At 34.8% G+C, this 17,909-nt stretch overlaps 1 protein-coding gene across 1 annotated transcript; it reads right to left on the bottom strand.

The window, feature by feature from the left end:
* Positions 1 to 9,913: 9,913 nt before the first annotated feature.
* On the bottom strand, positions 9,914 to 11,816 carry LOC132174249 (transcription factor JUNGBRUNNEN 1-like). The gene is made up of 3 exons (XM_059585936.2): positions 11,627 to 11,816; positions 10,949 to 11,259; positions 9,914 to 10,325 (listed from the first exon to the last, which is right to left on the bottom strand). Exons 1-3 carry the CDS (start codon positions 11,814 to 11,816, stop codon positions 9,969 to 9,971), a joined length of 858 nt encoding a protein of 285 aa, XP_059441919.2. The 3' UTR covers positions 9,914 to 9,968.
* Positions 11,817 to 17,909: the final 6,093 nt, after the last annotated feature.

Here is a 17,909-nt window from a genome sequence, read left to right as displayed (position 1 = left end):
CCCCAACAACTTATTTGTTCCAAGGCCCACATAAACTAATTACACCCAATAGGCCAGTAGTAGAATATGAGCCACTTGTTCCAACAGTATACTTCTTGTGTACATGGGTTGTGCCCTTGCGCTTTTAATACATTGACTTTACTTATCAAAAATAAATAAATACTAGAGGAGAGGGCAAAGTAGAGAGGGGGGAGGGGGGCGGGGGGCGCAGGCTACAGCCTACAACACAAGATGGATGGAGGCAACTCTCGCGAGTTCCTTTGTGGTGGTGGGTGGTACTATAGTTCGAGGAGAGGGAGGTAAGGGAGTGGCAGAGACAATCTTTAAAAAATGGCCAACACCTCTTTTTTTATAAGTAATAATGACATAAAGCAAAGCGCAGAGAGGCGCAGCCCACATACACGGGAAGCATATTTGACAAGGTTGTGAAACCACAAACTCCGAGAAGACCCTATCTCCCACCGAAAATCCAGTCAAAAGGCCTTGGTCAACCGTCGCATTCACCATCTTACTCAAAGCCTCCATAACAAGCACAAAAAGTAACGGAGAGAGAGGATCCCCTTGCCGAATTCCCCTCGAACTGTTAAAGAAGCCTTCCGGAGAACCATTCACAAGGATGGAGAATCTTACCGACGTAATACACCACTCTATCCAAGCCCTCCACCTCTAGCCAAAACCACACCAATGCAGCAAATACAAAACAAAGTCCCAATTTACATGGTCATAAGCCTTTTCCAAGTCCAATTTACAAAGAACACCTGGCACCCCTGATTTCATATGACTATCCACATATTCATTTGCAATGAGCACATAATTTAGGATTTGACGACCCCCAATGAAATCATTTTGAGAGTTGAAAATGATCTTACCCAAAACAGTTCTCATCCTATTGGCGAGTACCTTAGAAACAATTTGTACACCCCTCCCACCAAGCTAATGGGCCGAAAATCCTTCATCTCCACCGCATCTGCCTTTTTCGGAATCAAGGAAATAAAAGTTGCATTCAAGCTCTTCACCAGTTGACGTCTACGATGGAACTTAACAAAAACCGCCATAACATCATGTTTAATTACACCCCAACAAGCTTGAAAGAAAGCCATGGAAAAGCCATCCGGGCCCGGTGCTTTATCACCCTCCATACCTTCTACCACCTTCCATACCTCCTTTTTCTCAAAATCTCTTTCTAACCACCTATTATCCTCCTCATCAATGGACAAGAAGGGTTGGTTATCCATTCTAGGTCTCCAAGTGTTTTGTTCCGAGTATAAGCTTTGATAATACTGCACAATGTGATCTTTTACCTCAGCTGGATCGTCAGATAAGACACCATTAATACGAAGTGCTTCCACACCTTCGATGAGAATTAGCCTCCTTGTGAAAAAACCGAGTATTTCGATCCCCTTCCTTGAGCCACAAAGCTCTCGATTTTTGGCGCCAATGAATTTCTTCACACAACAATGTATTCTCCAATTCTTTCGACATATTCGCCTTTCTAATCTTCTCCTCTTGAACTAAGCCTCTCGATTCTGCCAACTCATCCAACTCCTAAATTCCACCCAACAACTCCTTTTTCCTCCCAATATCACCAAACACCTCCTCATTCCACTTTTTCAGATCCACTTTAAGGGATTTCAGCTTATTAGCTAACACAAAACTAGGCAAGCCTTTAAACGAATAAGACCCCCACCAAGAACTAACCTTGTCAACAAAACCTTCGGATTTAAGCCACATATTTTCAAATTTGAAACACTTATTACCTCCGCAGGGAGCCCCACAGTCCAGTAATAAAGGGAAATGATCAGAGAGCAGGTGTTGAAGTCTTCTTTGTGACACCGTTGGGTAACGATCTTCCCAATCCGAGGAGAGCAAGAAAGGGTCAATTCTAGACCAAATCTCATTCTCTTGATTATTAGACCAAGTAAATTGACCCCCCATCATCAGAATGTCCACCAAATTGTTCTCTGATATGAAGTCCGAGAAATCCATTATGCCAGAAGAATAATAAGAGACTAGAGCGCTCACTAGGAAACCAGACAATATTAAAATTCCCACCAAAACACCAAAGGATCTCCCACACACTCATCAAACCAGCCAGCTCTTCCCAAAGGACCCTTCTCTCCACATCATCATTCGGGCCATACATCCCCCTAACACCCAAACCAAATTATCCTCCACATTTTGAAAGGAGCACGCAAGGGTGAAATGCCCCACACACTCCTCCTTACACTCAACCACCTTCCTATCCCACATCAATAACATTCCCCCCGACAAACCATTGGACGCCTTATACACCCACCCCACATGTTGACTTCCCCAAAGACTATGGACCACTTCACGGGAAATAGCCACCATCTTAGTCTCAATCAAGCACACTATATCTGCTTTCTATTCTTGCAAGAGATCCCGAATCCTCAGCCTTTTTTTATGCTCATTCAACCCTCTTGCATTCCATGTGACGATGTTAAGCTTCATAATCCACCAATCGACCCCTCCCTCGACCCCTATCTTGCATAGTTTCCATCTGGCCCCTGTCAATAATACGAGAACAACTTGACTCCTTTAGCTCCTTAAATCCTTTAAGAGCAAGATCATTGGCATAAAAGCCTCCGAAATCAGAATCAAACTGCACTCTAGAAGCTTCAATAGAATTGAACAAAGCCACCAACTCCTCCTTTTTCCCCTCATCAGATACACCAATTTTAGGGCAAAACTTGAGGCAGCTTTCAACTACCCAGCTGGAGGGATCCTTCACTGACCCTAATTCCTCCATCCCATCTGTTTCTGAGGTACTGTCTGTGCCTAATCCAGGCCCAATAAACTCCATCACCGGCACACGTTCAACACCTTCCTGTCCAATAGGAAGCAGCGATCCCAAACTCATTGCCTCCCCTTGGGGAGCCTCTGGCGAACAGCCACCTTGTGAGAGGCGTAAGCCATTTCATCCTTACAATGACAAATTTGTTGTTAGACACGAAAATCATTTTGTTGATCAACATTTTTGTGCCCACACCAAACACTAGAAAGTGGGGGAATGTTTTACGCCAAAACAAACACAACCTAAGATAATATATATTCCATAAAAGATGTTTTCTCTCCTCATGCTCCATTTAGTTGGCCAATCAAGCCTTTCTCTTTTTTTCTTTTTTCTGGGCGCTAATCAAGCCAATTGATGCTTTGGTTTGGCTCTTTACCAATTTTTGAAAAATTCAAGTCATCTAGTTATAGAAGGGTTTCAGGTAGGCAAAATAAGTCTAACTAGGCTTATATATTAGGGGTTCTAAAAGATTGATGAGAACATGTGGGAACATTTTGGTTATCAAGCCTCTTATTTTCATTATATCTAGAGAATAAAATGAGTAAGGAAATCAGTGTGGATGAACGACACAAAAACAAGGGCATAATTACATGCAAATAGAAAGCTCCCCCCACCGCCCCACCCCCCACCCCTCTCTATTCCTGTAGCAAAAGAAGAAAAAGAATACGGGATCTTAATATAAGAACCTCAAATGAACCTCAAAGAAAAAGAAGAGATCTTGGTTGATGAAGCTCCGCATAAAGAATACAATAAAGCTATAGCACCATAAAACCTTCAAAGAAAATTTAGGAGGAAATGGAAACAAAATTAGCTATACTGCAGATCAGCATCACCAGCACTGGCATCTAAAACTCCCAAAAGCCATGAAACCACCATAATGAAAGCAATCCAATAGTGATCTATCATCTGATTGAAAAGGACTCAAAACCAAAAAGTTAGAATTAGATAAGTGAGCTTTAAGGTCAATGAAATGATGGCGGGAGGTCTTGACAATAGAGCACTTATATATGAAGACATAATAGTGTCATTCAATTCATCCAAAACTATCACCCTTTCTTTGCTAACTGCTAATGATTTGGAAACTATCACCCTTTTTCATTGCTAACTGCTAATGATTTGGAGCTGGGGGGAAGAAATTATCGCGGGCAAGGTGCATGCTTAAGAAACCGGGCAACCAGATACATGTATTCAGCAAAGCGATTCTCAACTTGCACCCACTTCTACAAGATATAAGGTGCTTATTAAAGCCAAAGATCTCAATGAAAATCTTACCCAAGGGTGTAATAATATTGACATTAAAGTTGCATTATAACAATAATAGTATATTCAACTAACAGCATGATTTCTCATTGGTGATTAAAATCAAAGCAGAATATTGTTTCAAAAGTTCAAAAATAAAACACAAATAGTGCCTTTATCTTTTTCTTTTGTCTACAGATTCAATTCGAACAAGGTACTAATTTCATTTAAACAAAATTATTTGCAAACATCCGAGCAATTATCTGAAGACCCTTGAATCAGTTACCGAGTTAACGAAAATTACCCAAAATCTCATAATCATATAGAGAGAATCATTTTTCGTTGTCACACAACAGTAACGGGAGCTAAGTAGGACTTACTGCATATCAGATACCAGAACTCTGCATTCAAACATATTGTGAAAGCATAGCAAAATTATTCAACTATTACCTATATGCTCAACATTTGTTCTGATTCGGTTTATCTGCTCAACATTTGTTTTGATTCGGTTACATATATGCTCAGCATTATATGATAGCACCATGATTGAAGGCAAACGAAGGGGAAAAAGAAAAAAGAAGATAAATTATATCCAACTTCTTCCTTTTTATCCATCTCCTATTCTCAATTCCGTGTACAACTTATCAAGAGTTGCTAATATGTCAAATACATATATATATTTGTTCTAAAAGAAAAGGAAAAAAAAAAAAAAAAAGCAGCCATTGAAGCCATTTTTTAAAATTGTTGCTTCATTTACAGTTAACCAATATGGCTGAAATTTCAAATTAATGAATTGAATATCTCATTCAAGCAAAATAAAGCATACCAATTTTTTTAGATGGTTCAAAATATAGCTGAGCAAACATAGAAAAAATAAGAGGGTCAATTAGTACTCTTCAATGAACCATGTTCAGGTGTCAATTTCAAGATTTTCAACAAAATGAGCTTAACATAGCATACCAATCCAAAAACCTAGGAGCAAACTGCAGGCAAGCAACATTTACACTGTTAACATAGCATTCAGATCCAAAATCACTCAAAACTACATGCAACCCAATCCCTATATCAGATACTCTTTAGGTAAGAAACTCTAACCTCTTTTACAACATCACCTCCTGCTATTATGACCCTTTTACAGGCTTGACACCTCCCCTCGAACTGCATAGCCATTCCACTTAAAGGGTATCATAAATATGAATTAAAGGCTTTAACCCAAATCATCCATGATTGTTTCCAATAAAATCCTTTTTTTTTTTTTCTTTTGTTCCATGGTGGCTCCTTTCTAAACAATGAAATTGTAACTCAACGTCATTCCAAACACAATATACACCATTTGCTATCCAATGGACAAGAAATATACACCAAATCTATTAGATTAAGCGACCAAAAAGCCTATAACACAAACTTTAGAAGTAGCTTCAAATGCACGTGCCTGATTATCTTACTTTGCATCTACATCAAATAATCAAGAAATTAATGACGCAACAATTCTCATTTTCCTGTAGGTAACTATAAAATCCTATCATGAGCAAAGGCCCATACAAAAAGGAACCATGAAGCACCAAATTGATCATTACACTATCAACCAGTCTAAACAGTACCAAGAAACGGAGGAGCCCAGAAAAGTACTAAAACAATCAATAAGCTACAGAAGCTAGTCTGCAAGATGTAACCCAAAGTCAGGGAAAGAATAGCATCAATGCACATTGAAATTCACAGCTTAACTGCTCTTTTTTTTTTTTTTTTTTTTTTGGGAAGGAAAAGATATACATGATGCAGCATGAAAGATCACAGATTTATGTCTGGAGATTAAGAATTAAATATACGAGTAAAAAACCCAAATGGGTTTGAAAGAGGGAGGGATGTTTTACCATCTTGCTTGGCCGACGAAGCCTTTAGACTTGAAACGATGGAAGAGAGAGAATTTATTCGAAATGCGGAGGGACAAAAGTAACACAACTAGCTTGGAGACCAAAAGAATGGTCTGCAATTCAGACCCTTTGTTTGTTTATTTTTATTATTATTATTTTTTTTTTTAAAAGATATATTACACATCATTTCACTTTCGATATATTGTTTATTTATGGAAAAAGTCAACGTAAGCTCTCAAATCTTTCCTGTTCTCCCCAAAACTTTTATCTGCTAAATTATCAAAAATTATCAATATTTTTTTAATAAAAAAAATATCCTTAATAAGAAAGGTAAAAAAATAATAATAATAAAAAGAAAGTGTAATATTTTTTTTCACGATTTTTTCAATGTATTTTTCTCGTTTTGACAATAGTTTAGTGTTATTTTTGTCTTTTTGCTGGCCTTGGTGAAAATATTAATAATTTTTGGTAATTTGAGGGAAACATTATCACAATTAAAAGTTTTGAAAAATATTGTCAATTAAATTGTAGTTTGAGTGGAATATATCAACCTTTTTTTTTTTTTGTAAATTAACTATTAAATTTGTTAACTGATATATAGCATAAGGAGAGTAGAATTATTTGTAACATTTTTCTTATTTTTTAGGTTTATCTAATAAAAAAATAAAAAATAAAATAGAAAAGGAAGAAAAATTAATTATTGGGTTAAATATATTTTTACTATATGTGGTTTGCACCAAAATCAAATAGCCACTTAAATTTTTAAAAATATTACAAATAGTACTTGTGGTAAGCAAATAAACTCACTTGGTATCTCCGTCAAAATTCTGTTAGATTTTCTAGCAGAGCGCCACGTCACCAAAAAAAAAAACTGGGTGGCCGAACCACCTCATAAATGGTGGCCGGTCACCCCATTTGGCTTGGGGGTGGCTGAACCACCTACCCCCAAGGGCCAAATTTAAAAAAAAATAAATAAATAAAAAATTCAGTGTTTGACCCTTAGGGATAGCCGAACCACCCCCATGGGCCATGGAGGTGGTCGCCAACGCCCAAACCCCCCCCCCCCTTTTTTTTTTTATAATTTGGCCATTGGGGGTGGTTCGGCCACCGCCCAATATATATATATGGGTTTTTTTTTTTTTTTTTAATTTCACGTGGCACCTTGAAACCCAGGTACCACACTACGTATAAGGGTAACGTGGTACTCCGAAAAAAAACCTAATAGAATCTTGAGCGAAACTAAGTAGGTTTATTTGCTTATCACAGGTACTATTTGTGACATTTTTGAAAACTCAGGTGGCTATTTGATTTTGGTGCAAACTACAGGTACTAGAAACATATTTAACCCTTAATCAATTAAAAAAATCTAGGGACTGCTAGATGGGAAGAGGATCCCACTACAAAAAAAATGGGGTTTTCTGACGTGGCTACAGTACATATTTTGTTGCCACGTCAGCAATTTTTTGACGTGAAAATTTTACCACGTCAGAAAATAATTTTCTGACGTGTGACTAGTACCACGTCAGAAAATTATTACAGATTTAGCAATTTTAAAAAATTATATATTTTCTGACGTGGCCACATTTACCATGTCAGAATTTTTCTGACGTGGGAATGTGCCACGTTAGAATTTTCCTGGCGTGGCACTGTAGCACGTCAGAAAATTCTGACGTGGCACTGTAGCACGTCAGAATTTTCTGACGTGGCACACCGCCACGTCAGAAAAATTATATATATATATATTTATTTCTGACGTGCCAGGTGTCGCACGTATGAAATTCATACGTGCGACACCTGGCACGTCAGGAAATTACCTTGATTGGCCCCCTAGGGCCAATAGGCGGGATTTTGAACTTCTTTCCCTCTTTTTATTTCCCCCCCTCAACTTTTTCCCTCTTATTATTTTTTACCTCTTCATTTTTTTTTCTCAGCACATTCTCTCTCCTGTCTCAATCTCCTTGCTTCTCTGCAGTCTGCACGGCACCTCTAGAGGAAGAAGAAAAACAGAAGGTGAAGGGAAAAAATTGAGAAGCATGCAGCAGATCGAAGAAAGCAGAAGAAGAAGAAAAAAGAAAAGGAGAAGAGAAGAAGAAGAAAAAAAAAAGAAAAAAAGGAGAAAAGAAGAAGAAGAAGAAGAAGAAGAGGAGGAGGAGAAGATCGATAAGAAGATTTTTTGGGTTTTTCAGATTGATTTTTTGATTTCTTGATGGTTGGTTTTAATTTTTTGAAGATGTTTTCGGTTTGAATTTTTGAAACTATTTTCAAAAACTCAAACCATGGTGCAGATCTTCACCATGGAGATCGAAAAGAAGAGGGAGAGAGTGAGAAAATTAAATGGAGAAATGGAAGAGTTGGAGAAAAGAAGAGAGAGAGAGAGAGAGAGAGAGAGAATTGAGAAAAGAAGAAAGGGAGTGGCCGGCCATGGTGCAGATCTGCACCATGGTGTAGAGAAATGTGTTTCTCTGCACGGCAGCTCCCTCACGCGTGAGGGAGCTGCCGTGCAGAGGAATTCCCAAAAAAATGGAAAATTAAAATTTAATTGAAAATTAATTTTAACTAATAAATTTTTTAATTAAAAAAAATTCCAGGAAAAATTTAAAAAAAGAAAATTTAATTTTTTATTTAATTTTTCAATTTTCTGACGCGTGACAAAGTAAAACGTCAGAATTTTCTGACGTTTTACCCACTGACACGTCAAGAAATTTTTTTTCCTGACACTTATGCTTTTGACAATCGACACGCGTCAGACACTAGAAAACTTAAAAAATCTCCAGTCAAAAAAAATTGTTTTTTTGTGGTGTCCTCTCAATTTTATTTGAAATAGAGAATATCGATTTAGTGTAAAATGAAAGGTAATATTGTAAATTTTGTGCTTCAACTTTAATGTTAATACAATATTACCTCTCATTTTACACTAAATGAATATTCTCCATTTCAACTGAAATAGAGAGGATCATGTTTCTACTAGATGACCGTATTACATATCAACAAGCCTTTAAAGCCTGATTGTTAAGAAAGCCCAAGACAACACTAGGACCAAGACCAAGACCAAGACCAATAGTTGGATGCACCTCAATCTCCATAAGATGCACCATATGCTATCATCTCCTTTAACTAGGGTTTTAGCCAAGCACTCGTCTATACATCTCTCACGAATGCCACACGGAGGGGGAGTTTCTCTTACACATTTTTACTAGTTTTATTCTGTTAGTTAGGGTCGTTTGAGCTGACTTAGAGGTTGCAGTGCCTCCGGTTTCCAAACTGCCTTTCGACGATCATTCCCTTTCTTCGCTGGTGGTGCTTCTCCCCTAGAACCCGCTGAGGTCGCTGTGGATTATCCATAGATCAACAAATGTCCAATTGATTTGTTACACTAATTAAAAAGAAAAGAATCTTAATTAATGCATGAAGATAAACTTGTAAAAATGGAAGCTGATTAATCTGGACAAGAAAATTAATGAATTGTCCATTGCCAATTCAATTGGTTGAAGTAACTGATCAACCTTTACTACGAAAATTAGAATCAAATAATTATGAGAATTTAAAGTAATTTAGACTCGGCAACGTCAAACATATTTATTATTCGGAGATATATATATATATAATTGTATAATATGATGATATTTATCAGGTAAAAGAATATATAATTTTGTTAAGTAAGAGTTGCGCCTATTTAATTACCATTTTATCCGTACGTGTACACATTGCCAGAACTAGGATTTTAATTGCAAGGAAAAATAATTAGTAGACGGCAAGAGAAAAATATTTGGAAAACACTGTCAAATATTACTTACGTACTATAATCTATATGTATATGTATGAGAAATGATTAATGTCAATAATTTGCTCATATTTTCTTTCATATTCTCTTATAAATTCAATAGATCGACCATTAGATTTGTAGGGTCCACCATTGACTTATGTGAACTCTACAAATCTAATGATTGATTTGTAAGATGATATGAAATAAATATGAGCAAAATTAATATTGACACCAATGATCATTTCAGTGTATGTAATTAATGTAACATTAACATGAATACTTATTTACATAAACGAGAGGGATCAAGAGCAAACTCTACAACAGATCTAAGCTCATCATCCCAATTCTCTAATGCAAACAAGTCTTCATCATGATCATTCGCATCGGCTCTTGGAGTTATTGGATTAATGGTTGAAGATAATACTGGAGGTTGTGGTAGCGTCCAGCTCGGCTGCCCTGCATGCAACTGCGTCCTTCCATCAATACCCTTAATCTCCTGGTCATCATCATTTTCATATTTGATGGGATCATCCGAGGAAATTATTGGATGTTTCTTAGCACTTCCTTCTCTCCAATCTGCCGTGTACTTCCTATGCGACACATTTCGCTTGAAAATTCGACACAGCGTCCAAATTTCCTGCATGAAAAAAGTACATGAAACCATGCATCAACATATATATATATATATTTGATATTTTCTTTTTTGACGAAAAAAAATCGTCAAATGCATATGACTACTTCGTGTACTCACTCTTAGCCTGTCAAACAAATTTCAAACTTGTACAAAGCGCTAATTAATATTTGAAGCATGTTACACGACCATTTTTAAACTAAATTTTATTACAAATTCAATAGATCAAACATTATATTTCCTGACTCATGTGGTTCCCACACAAATTCAATAGTAGATTCATCCATTCACTATAGATATTCAATGGTTAAAAAAGAATGAATTCTGTCTTTTTCTTATCAAGTTTCCATGGATATAGGTGGTTTATGTTAGATTATATTTGATTATTCTATATTATGGAATTTGATTGTAATCAGATTTGATGGTAACTAAATATGATATTAATTATGGGATTTGATTGTAATCTCCTACTTTTAGGCTATCAAATTTGAATGTAGTCTCAGCTATATATCTATCATATTAATAGGAGATTGTTAAATTGTAAACATGACCAAATAAATAAGAACAAAAGGTCGTAATTCTTCGTGTCTGATGGCACATATAGATGAGTATAATTGTATTATTCTTACAGCTTCTTGGACAGTATTTTTGGCATCGGCAAGATTGGTGGCGCCGGCGTGTTTGGGAGGAAGGCGAAACTCGTGCATCATCCAATCAGTTTTGAGGCCTTTTCCTGCACTCCCGCGGTAGTAAACTAATGTTTTCTTGAGGCCAATGCATTCTCCTCCCGCCGAGTAGACCGGTTTGTCGATGCCAGTGGCTTTCCAAAACCCAGACCCCGTCACTCTGTTGGGTCTTATGCTGTTCCTATACTTTCTCCCTCTTTTGCAGTAGAAGTACCACTCCAACTCTTTCACACTGCTGCTGCTATTATTGCCTTCTGCAACCAAATATATATAAATCAATCACAAACAAAAGTAATAAAGTATAATCTCAATGATGTTAAATGAAATGAAAGTAATCTTTTAGGTCTGAACGGGGTTATAGGGTACGTAAAAAAACGTCAAAATCTTTTTCATGCAGTTCTCAGAATTAATAAGAAGCTATAGATGGTTTTCAGAGGCACCATATATATATATATATATATATACAGTTAGATCCACAGAAAAAAAAATAAAAAAAATAAAATAAAATTTTAGCTTGAAAGAATCAAAGAAATAACCTTATTAAGAATTTAATTGTTTGATTTTGTCAAAGATACAAAAGAGTTGAATTAAAAGAAAGAAAGGGATGCTAATAATAGTTACTTGGAAGATCCCATGGATCGTATTTGTAGATATCGATCTGTTGGATGAGTTCAATAGCGATGGGTTTCTTCTCAACCTTCCGGCGAAGATAAAACCCAACAAGCTCTTCATCAGTTGGATGGAACCGAAATCCTGGCAATATTGCAACTTCACCTTTCTTACTAGTACTACTACTACTCATCATCATCATCTTTTCTTCCTTGCAGCTCATGATCATTGATCTTCTCCTTCCTTCCTCTTTCTTCCCTCCCTTTGTAGGTTGTAGCTAGGGAGCAATCATATGGAAGCTAGAGAAGGTTCTATTATATTTATATATATTTATTGTGATTGTGAAGATTGATGAGAGTTAATTTGGTTTTTAAAAGGTCAAGTCATGCGGTCTGACTCTGGAGCCTTGATGGCCCCACACAACTTAGAAGCAGTCTTAACTAACTTTATTATATTTATTTAATTATATGACTTTTTTCTTCTTTTTTTTTTCCTTCTTTCTTCTTTCTTTTCTGAAGGGCTACATCAATAGAGGAAACAGGGGATTGACTTACCAATCAAAACAAGGAGAAATATATATATATATATATATATATATATATATATATATATATATAACTTTATTTTCATCCAAAGGAAAATGTTTTAACTGCAGAAAATTAGGACATTTTGCTGATAAATGTCCAGAACAGCCCAAAAAATTGAAAAAAAAAAAATTAATGCTTTAAAAATTGATGACAATGAGAAGAAAATCTTTTTAGAATTCTGCAATCCGTTAATTCTTCTGATTCATCTGACAGTGAATTTTTAACTTCAGATGACTTCGATTACCATTCCGCTAGTGAATTCTTTGAGAATGATTTCAAAATTGGTTGTAATGATTCTTGCTGCAAAAATGTCAAAACTTATAATGTTCTCACAAAAACTGAAGAACAAGAAAATTTCCTAATCATTTTAATTTCAAAAATTGAAAAATCCTGAATTAAATAAAGATTACCTTAAAAAACTTAGGAATACGATAATTAAAAATGCTAATAAACCTATCAATACAAAAATCTCACTTGATGAAATTTTGGAACAATTTTTTAAACAAAAATTCAAAGTGATTACTATCTCAGATATGCAGTATGAGATTAGTAATATCAAGAAAAAAAATTAATGATTATGCAGAATGATTTGAACGTTTACTGAATTACTATTTATGAAATTAATTTCAAAGTCACAAAATTGCGTGGTAAATTATTTTATATATACGTCCGACTTGTAGATATCTTCCTCAATTAAGTCTTAACCATTTCTATTTTATTATATATATATATATATTAATTCTTCTGAAAGAAGTCTATGTTCTAGATCCATTTATGTGCTACTAGAAAATGAAGAGGTCATCGCTGCAGAGAAAAGTTCAAAATAATAAAATAAATAAATAAATAAAGAAGAAAAATTTGACATAATTTTTATATATAATTTTTATTAGTGTGGTGAATTGAATCATTATAGAAGTCAAGCAAAACCAGGACTATAGACAAAACGACAGACCCCGTGCCATTAAATTGGAATACCATTTTTTACATTTTATTTGAAATGATAAATATACTTATTTTATGGTTTAAATTTTATTTTATTTTATTTAATGATGTACATAATAACACATGGACGAACTCTACAATTCAGTGAAACCGTATTTAGATCCTCTTCACTTCAAAATTAAATCTTGCAAATGAGAGGGAAATTTTGTAAAAAAAAAAAAAAAAAAAAAAAAAAAAAGTGAAAAGATAAATCTATCCTCTCAATTACAAGAACCGTCTTTTCTCCATATCAAAAGAACTAAGGGAAAAAAAAAATAAGGCTTATTTATTTTTTTTGTTTAAAAAAGCATTTTCAAAATTAAATAAAAGAACATCAAATACATATACCATAAAATAAAATATTGACAGTGAAATAGGCTCCTAATCTCCAATATTCCACTTGCTATTCCAATTTGATGGTGTCGTATAGGGCATTGATCAAAGACCAAAAAAGTAAGAGAAAAACTTCACTAAGGACTTCCAAATTTCCATCCGTTTTGAAATACCCCCTTAAACTTTAAAATCTCTCAATTTAGCCTCATGAACTTTCAATTGCTCTTAATTTGGACCCTTCCGTTAATTTTAGCCATTAAAAATTAAAAAAAAAAAAGACTAAAATATCCCTGATTTTGTTTTTTTTTTTTTTAAATAAAAAAACGTTTTAGAAGTTTGAATTTTATATAAAAGTCAGGGGTATAAACGTCATGTGACATTTAAAATCTGACGGAGGGGTCCAAATTGAAAGCAATTGAAAGTTCAGGGGACTAAATTGAGAGATTTTGAAATTCATAAGGAATATTTCAAAACGGGTGAAAATTTGAGTATCCTTAGTGAAGTTTTCCCAAAAAATAAACAATTATATATAATTTTTTGTTTCCTCTTTCAAGGCTAGTTTGAATGAATAATCAACAAAGAAAACTTTCTAGATAAGTGTATGACATATTTGACTGGACCATCTCCTCCTATGACTAAACTATATCCTCCCAATTCAACGGAAGGAGAGCTTTTGAATTTTATTTGCGGATGAAAATCAAGTTTTTGACTTTTGCGATATATACCTACAATTTCTCCATATGCAAGTCCATCGTGTTACGTGTACCAAACCTTAATTTATTTTTTCCAATGAAATAAATAAGTCTTAATTTATTTTTTCTTATTAGTTTACTTTTGGGTTAAGTTATAATTTAACATTTTAAAATAAACAACTTTGAAAAGCTTAAAATTAATAACAAATTTATTACCAAACCTTATGAAAACTTGCGTTGATAGCTTCATATATATATATATATAGCTGGATTATTATATCATCATCATCATCAATCATTCCTGAAAGACATTATGCATGCCCGGTTGCCTAAAATATTTAAGGTTCCAAAACACAAGTAAGAAAAGAAGAAGCATTTGCATGCTTTTGTTTGAAAAAAAAAAAAAAAAAAAAAAAAAAGGGGGAAAAAGCAAAATATATTGATGGAGTATTGGAGTCGTGAGTAGACCGAAGCGTCTATATATATAACCTGGTCAACATGAGCACAACTCAGTTGTTCCAGAGTAGGCAGCCACTGTGTGTATTGCCAAGTCAAGAGGAAGAGCCAAGAGCCAAGAGCCAAGAGCCAAGAGGGATCAACTGAATCGAGTCAAAGTTTAACCAGTCTCACTCCCGTCCCGTCAAACAAGACCAATACTAGTTTTGTACAAGACATATATTCCCAGGAACAGCCCTTTCAGAAACCATCTATTATTAAGATAAATAAGGAATTTGCAAGTGGGGCTTTTTTTTTTTTCTTATGCAAGTGGCCAAGTGGGGCTTTGATATATATATATATATATATATATATATATATATATAGACAATTTTTGAATTACTAGAATAAATTTAAGACATTATAATATATAGATAAGTCTCCAAATGTTGCTGTCAAAGGCCAATTATCAAAATAAGTTATGAGATTATATATATATATAGACAATTTTTGAATTACTAGAATAAATTTAAGACATCATAATATATAGATAAGTCTCCAAATGTTGCGGTCAAAGGCCAATTATCAAAATAAGTTATGAGATTATATATATATATAGACAATTTTTGAATTACTAGAATAAATTTAAGACATCATAATATATAGATAAGTCTCCAAATGTTGCGGTCAAAGGCCAATTATCAAAATAAGTTACGAGATTACAACCCAAGTCTAACTGTCTCAAAATATTATCAAAGCCTATTGTTAACAAGATAAAGCATAAAAATAATCTCGATCATGTCGTGGCATGTGGCTCCGTCAGCATTTCATATGTACTTAAGCCACATGAGGTCTAATTTCTCAAAACTAATATGAATTGAGTCCTTCAAAACAACTACCAGATGTTTTGAAGGATCCATTTCCAGCTATACTATCTACAAACAACACATTTTCATAAGTGGAAAATAATACAAGAGTAAGTCCACGATTTAGTGAGTATAAATGCATATGACATATAGATTATCACATAGGGGTTGTTTGTTAAACAACACCCCCTTCCCAAACACTTTTCATTTAATTCACAAACAAAAAAAAAATCAACAACAAAACATTCTCACTTTTATATCATTTCATTCACTTCTTATATCATATCATTTACTTTTTACTACTATTTAAATAAAAACATTATTACAAAACAAAACTTTTCCACTTTTCAATACTACTTTTTCACTTTTCTATACTAATTATTACACTCATTTTTTTCCTTACCAAACATAAACAGTGCCGTGACAATGGATGTTGTTTGCCAAACACATACATGGTGAACTCAATTATTTATAAATCATATGAAGCAATATAAGGTCACAATTCATCATTTGATAATATTATCATGAATGCAATATAGATATAATTCATGCTATAATAAGAGAATCATATCATAGTTTAAATTCATATGGTCTATCAAAACCCTTAACCACTTTTTGGTAGGGTTTGTACTGATCCAAGGGACCTATAATATAGTATCAGTGCCACGGATATCATACGCATATTGTCCACTCACTAGTAACCCAACCAAGTCCGACCTCGAGTGACCCACGCGCTAATAATGTCTTTCTACAGTAACCATTTTTTGACATCAAATGTATATATATATATATATATATATATTATTCACTTATTAAATGATTTGAGCGTATGACATATAAAATATCTTTTACATTCTTATTACCAAAGTTCATCATAGTTATTATGCATATAAAACATTATAGGATTACATTGAATATGGTCATGGGTGTGAGTAACGTGGTTATTACACAAAGTCTTAGTCCATAATCATTGTATCTTAAATATAGAAAGTTCCTAGTCGGGAAATGAAAATTTTTGTTTCAATTTGAGTAAGACTGTTACACATTGAATCTCGATGATATACCTTAATCAAGCAAAATAGAGACTTCAGATTGATGTGTAGGTGTTGAGACCCTAAGGCACTGAACAGACCAAGCATTTGTCTTTCCTAAAAAATACTATGTATAATGAAAGTCAATAACTCCTTAACGATTACTTACGGCTTTGATTCTTGTAACGCATGTGTTAGGTTTTAGATTGGCATAATTTAATGACCGTTCATGTAATGTTTATCATTTAAAACTTTGTTTGTCTTTGGGGAGTTGGTTCTAAGGTTAAAGGGCCTCTTGAAATGTTTTCTCGTTTCCCATCAGAAGTACCGTCAGAACGAGGCTTGTAACGGGACTGCATAAAGAGCCCTATGTTTTTCCGTTAGAAGCTCGTCAAAACGAAATATGTGACAAGAGCAAATATTGGTCTCCTTGTTTTCTCGTCAGGAAGCTCGTCAAGAGAAGGATGTGACGAGAGCTTTTTTTGGACTCCCTGTTTTCCCGTTAGGAACTGTGTTAGAACGAGGATGTGACGTGAGCAAAAACTGGACTTCATGTTTTCTCGTCAGGAACTACATCAAGACGCGAATGTGACGAGGCATTTTGCCTTCCTGCCAGAACGAGATTGCTATCTCGTTAAGACATGGAAATTTCAGATCTGCGAATCTGTAACGAGAAAGTGTCTCATTATGATGGGACGAAGGAATTGTTTCCTCCATAAAAGGAATTTAGTCACTGTTCACTCTTGAGACTTTGGGATTTTATTTTGAGAGCTCTTTCTTCTCTGAAGTCTCCTTTCCTCCACTAGTACTTGAAGCTGTCCTTTCTCTTGTTTGACATGTTGCCTTGCTCGGTTGATGATGATAAAGCTGGAATCTTAATGGGTGTTTGTAGAAGAAAGTCTACCGAATGGTCGGTAAAGGAAGTCGCTTCCTGAAGATGGACATGATGGAGACAAGCTACGAAGTTTGTCGTTCTTACTAAGTTTTAGAGGTACTCAAGGGTGTGGGTATTGTCTATTCTGTAATTGTGAATCTTCGTTTGGTGGTTTCCTAGGTTTGGCTGCCCCGGAGTGGTTTTTACTTTGAGGTGCTCAAGCGTTTTCCACTTCGCAAACAAAATCTGTGTTGTGGTTTTGTTTGTTTATTTATCCATTGTGCATGCTTTTATGCTTGATGATATGAGTTAGTTTTTACTGTTGAATATTTTGGTTGTAAGAGGTAGAACACGATCTGCATAAACTTTCAATTGGTATCAGAGCGGCTTCGCTCGGTTTTTGACTAACGTCTTGAGTGTGTTTGTTCTCTTAGATATGGAGCCAAATACTTCTTTGCCTTCATTCTCTAATGCCTCTCCCATTTTTAATGGGAAT

The sequence above is a fragment of the Corylus avellana genome, chromosome 3, assembly GCF_965113065.1.
Source record: "Corylus avellana chromosome 3, dhCorAvel1.hap1.2, whole genome shotgun sequence".
Classification (NCBI taxonomy): domain Eukaryota; kingdom Viridiplantae; phylum Streptophyta; class Magnoliopsida; order Fagales; family Betulaceae; genus Corylus; species Corylus avellana.
The sequence above is the reverse complement of the archived record's forward strand: the minus strand, read 5'-3'. Positions and strand labels throughout refer to the sequence as shown.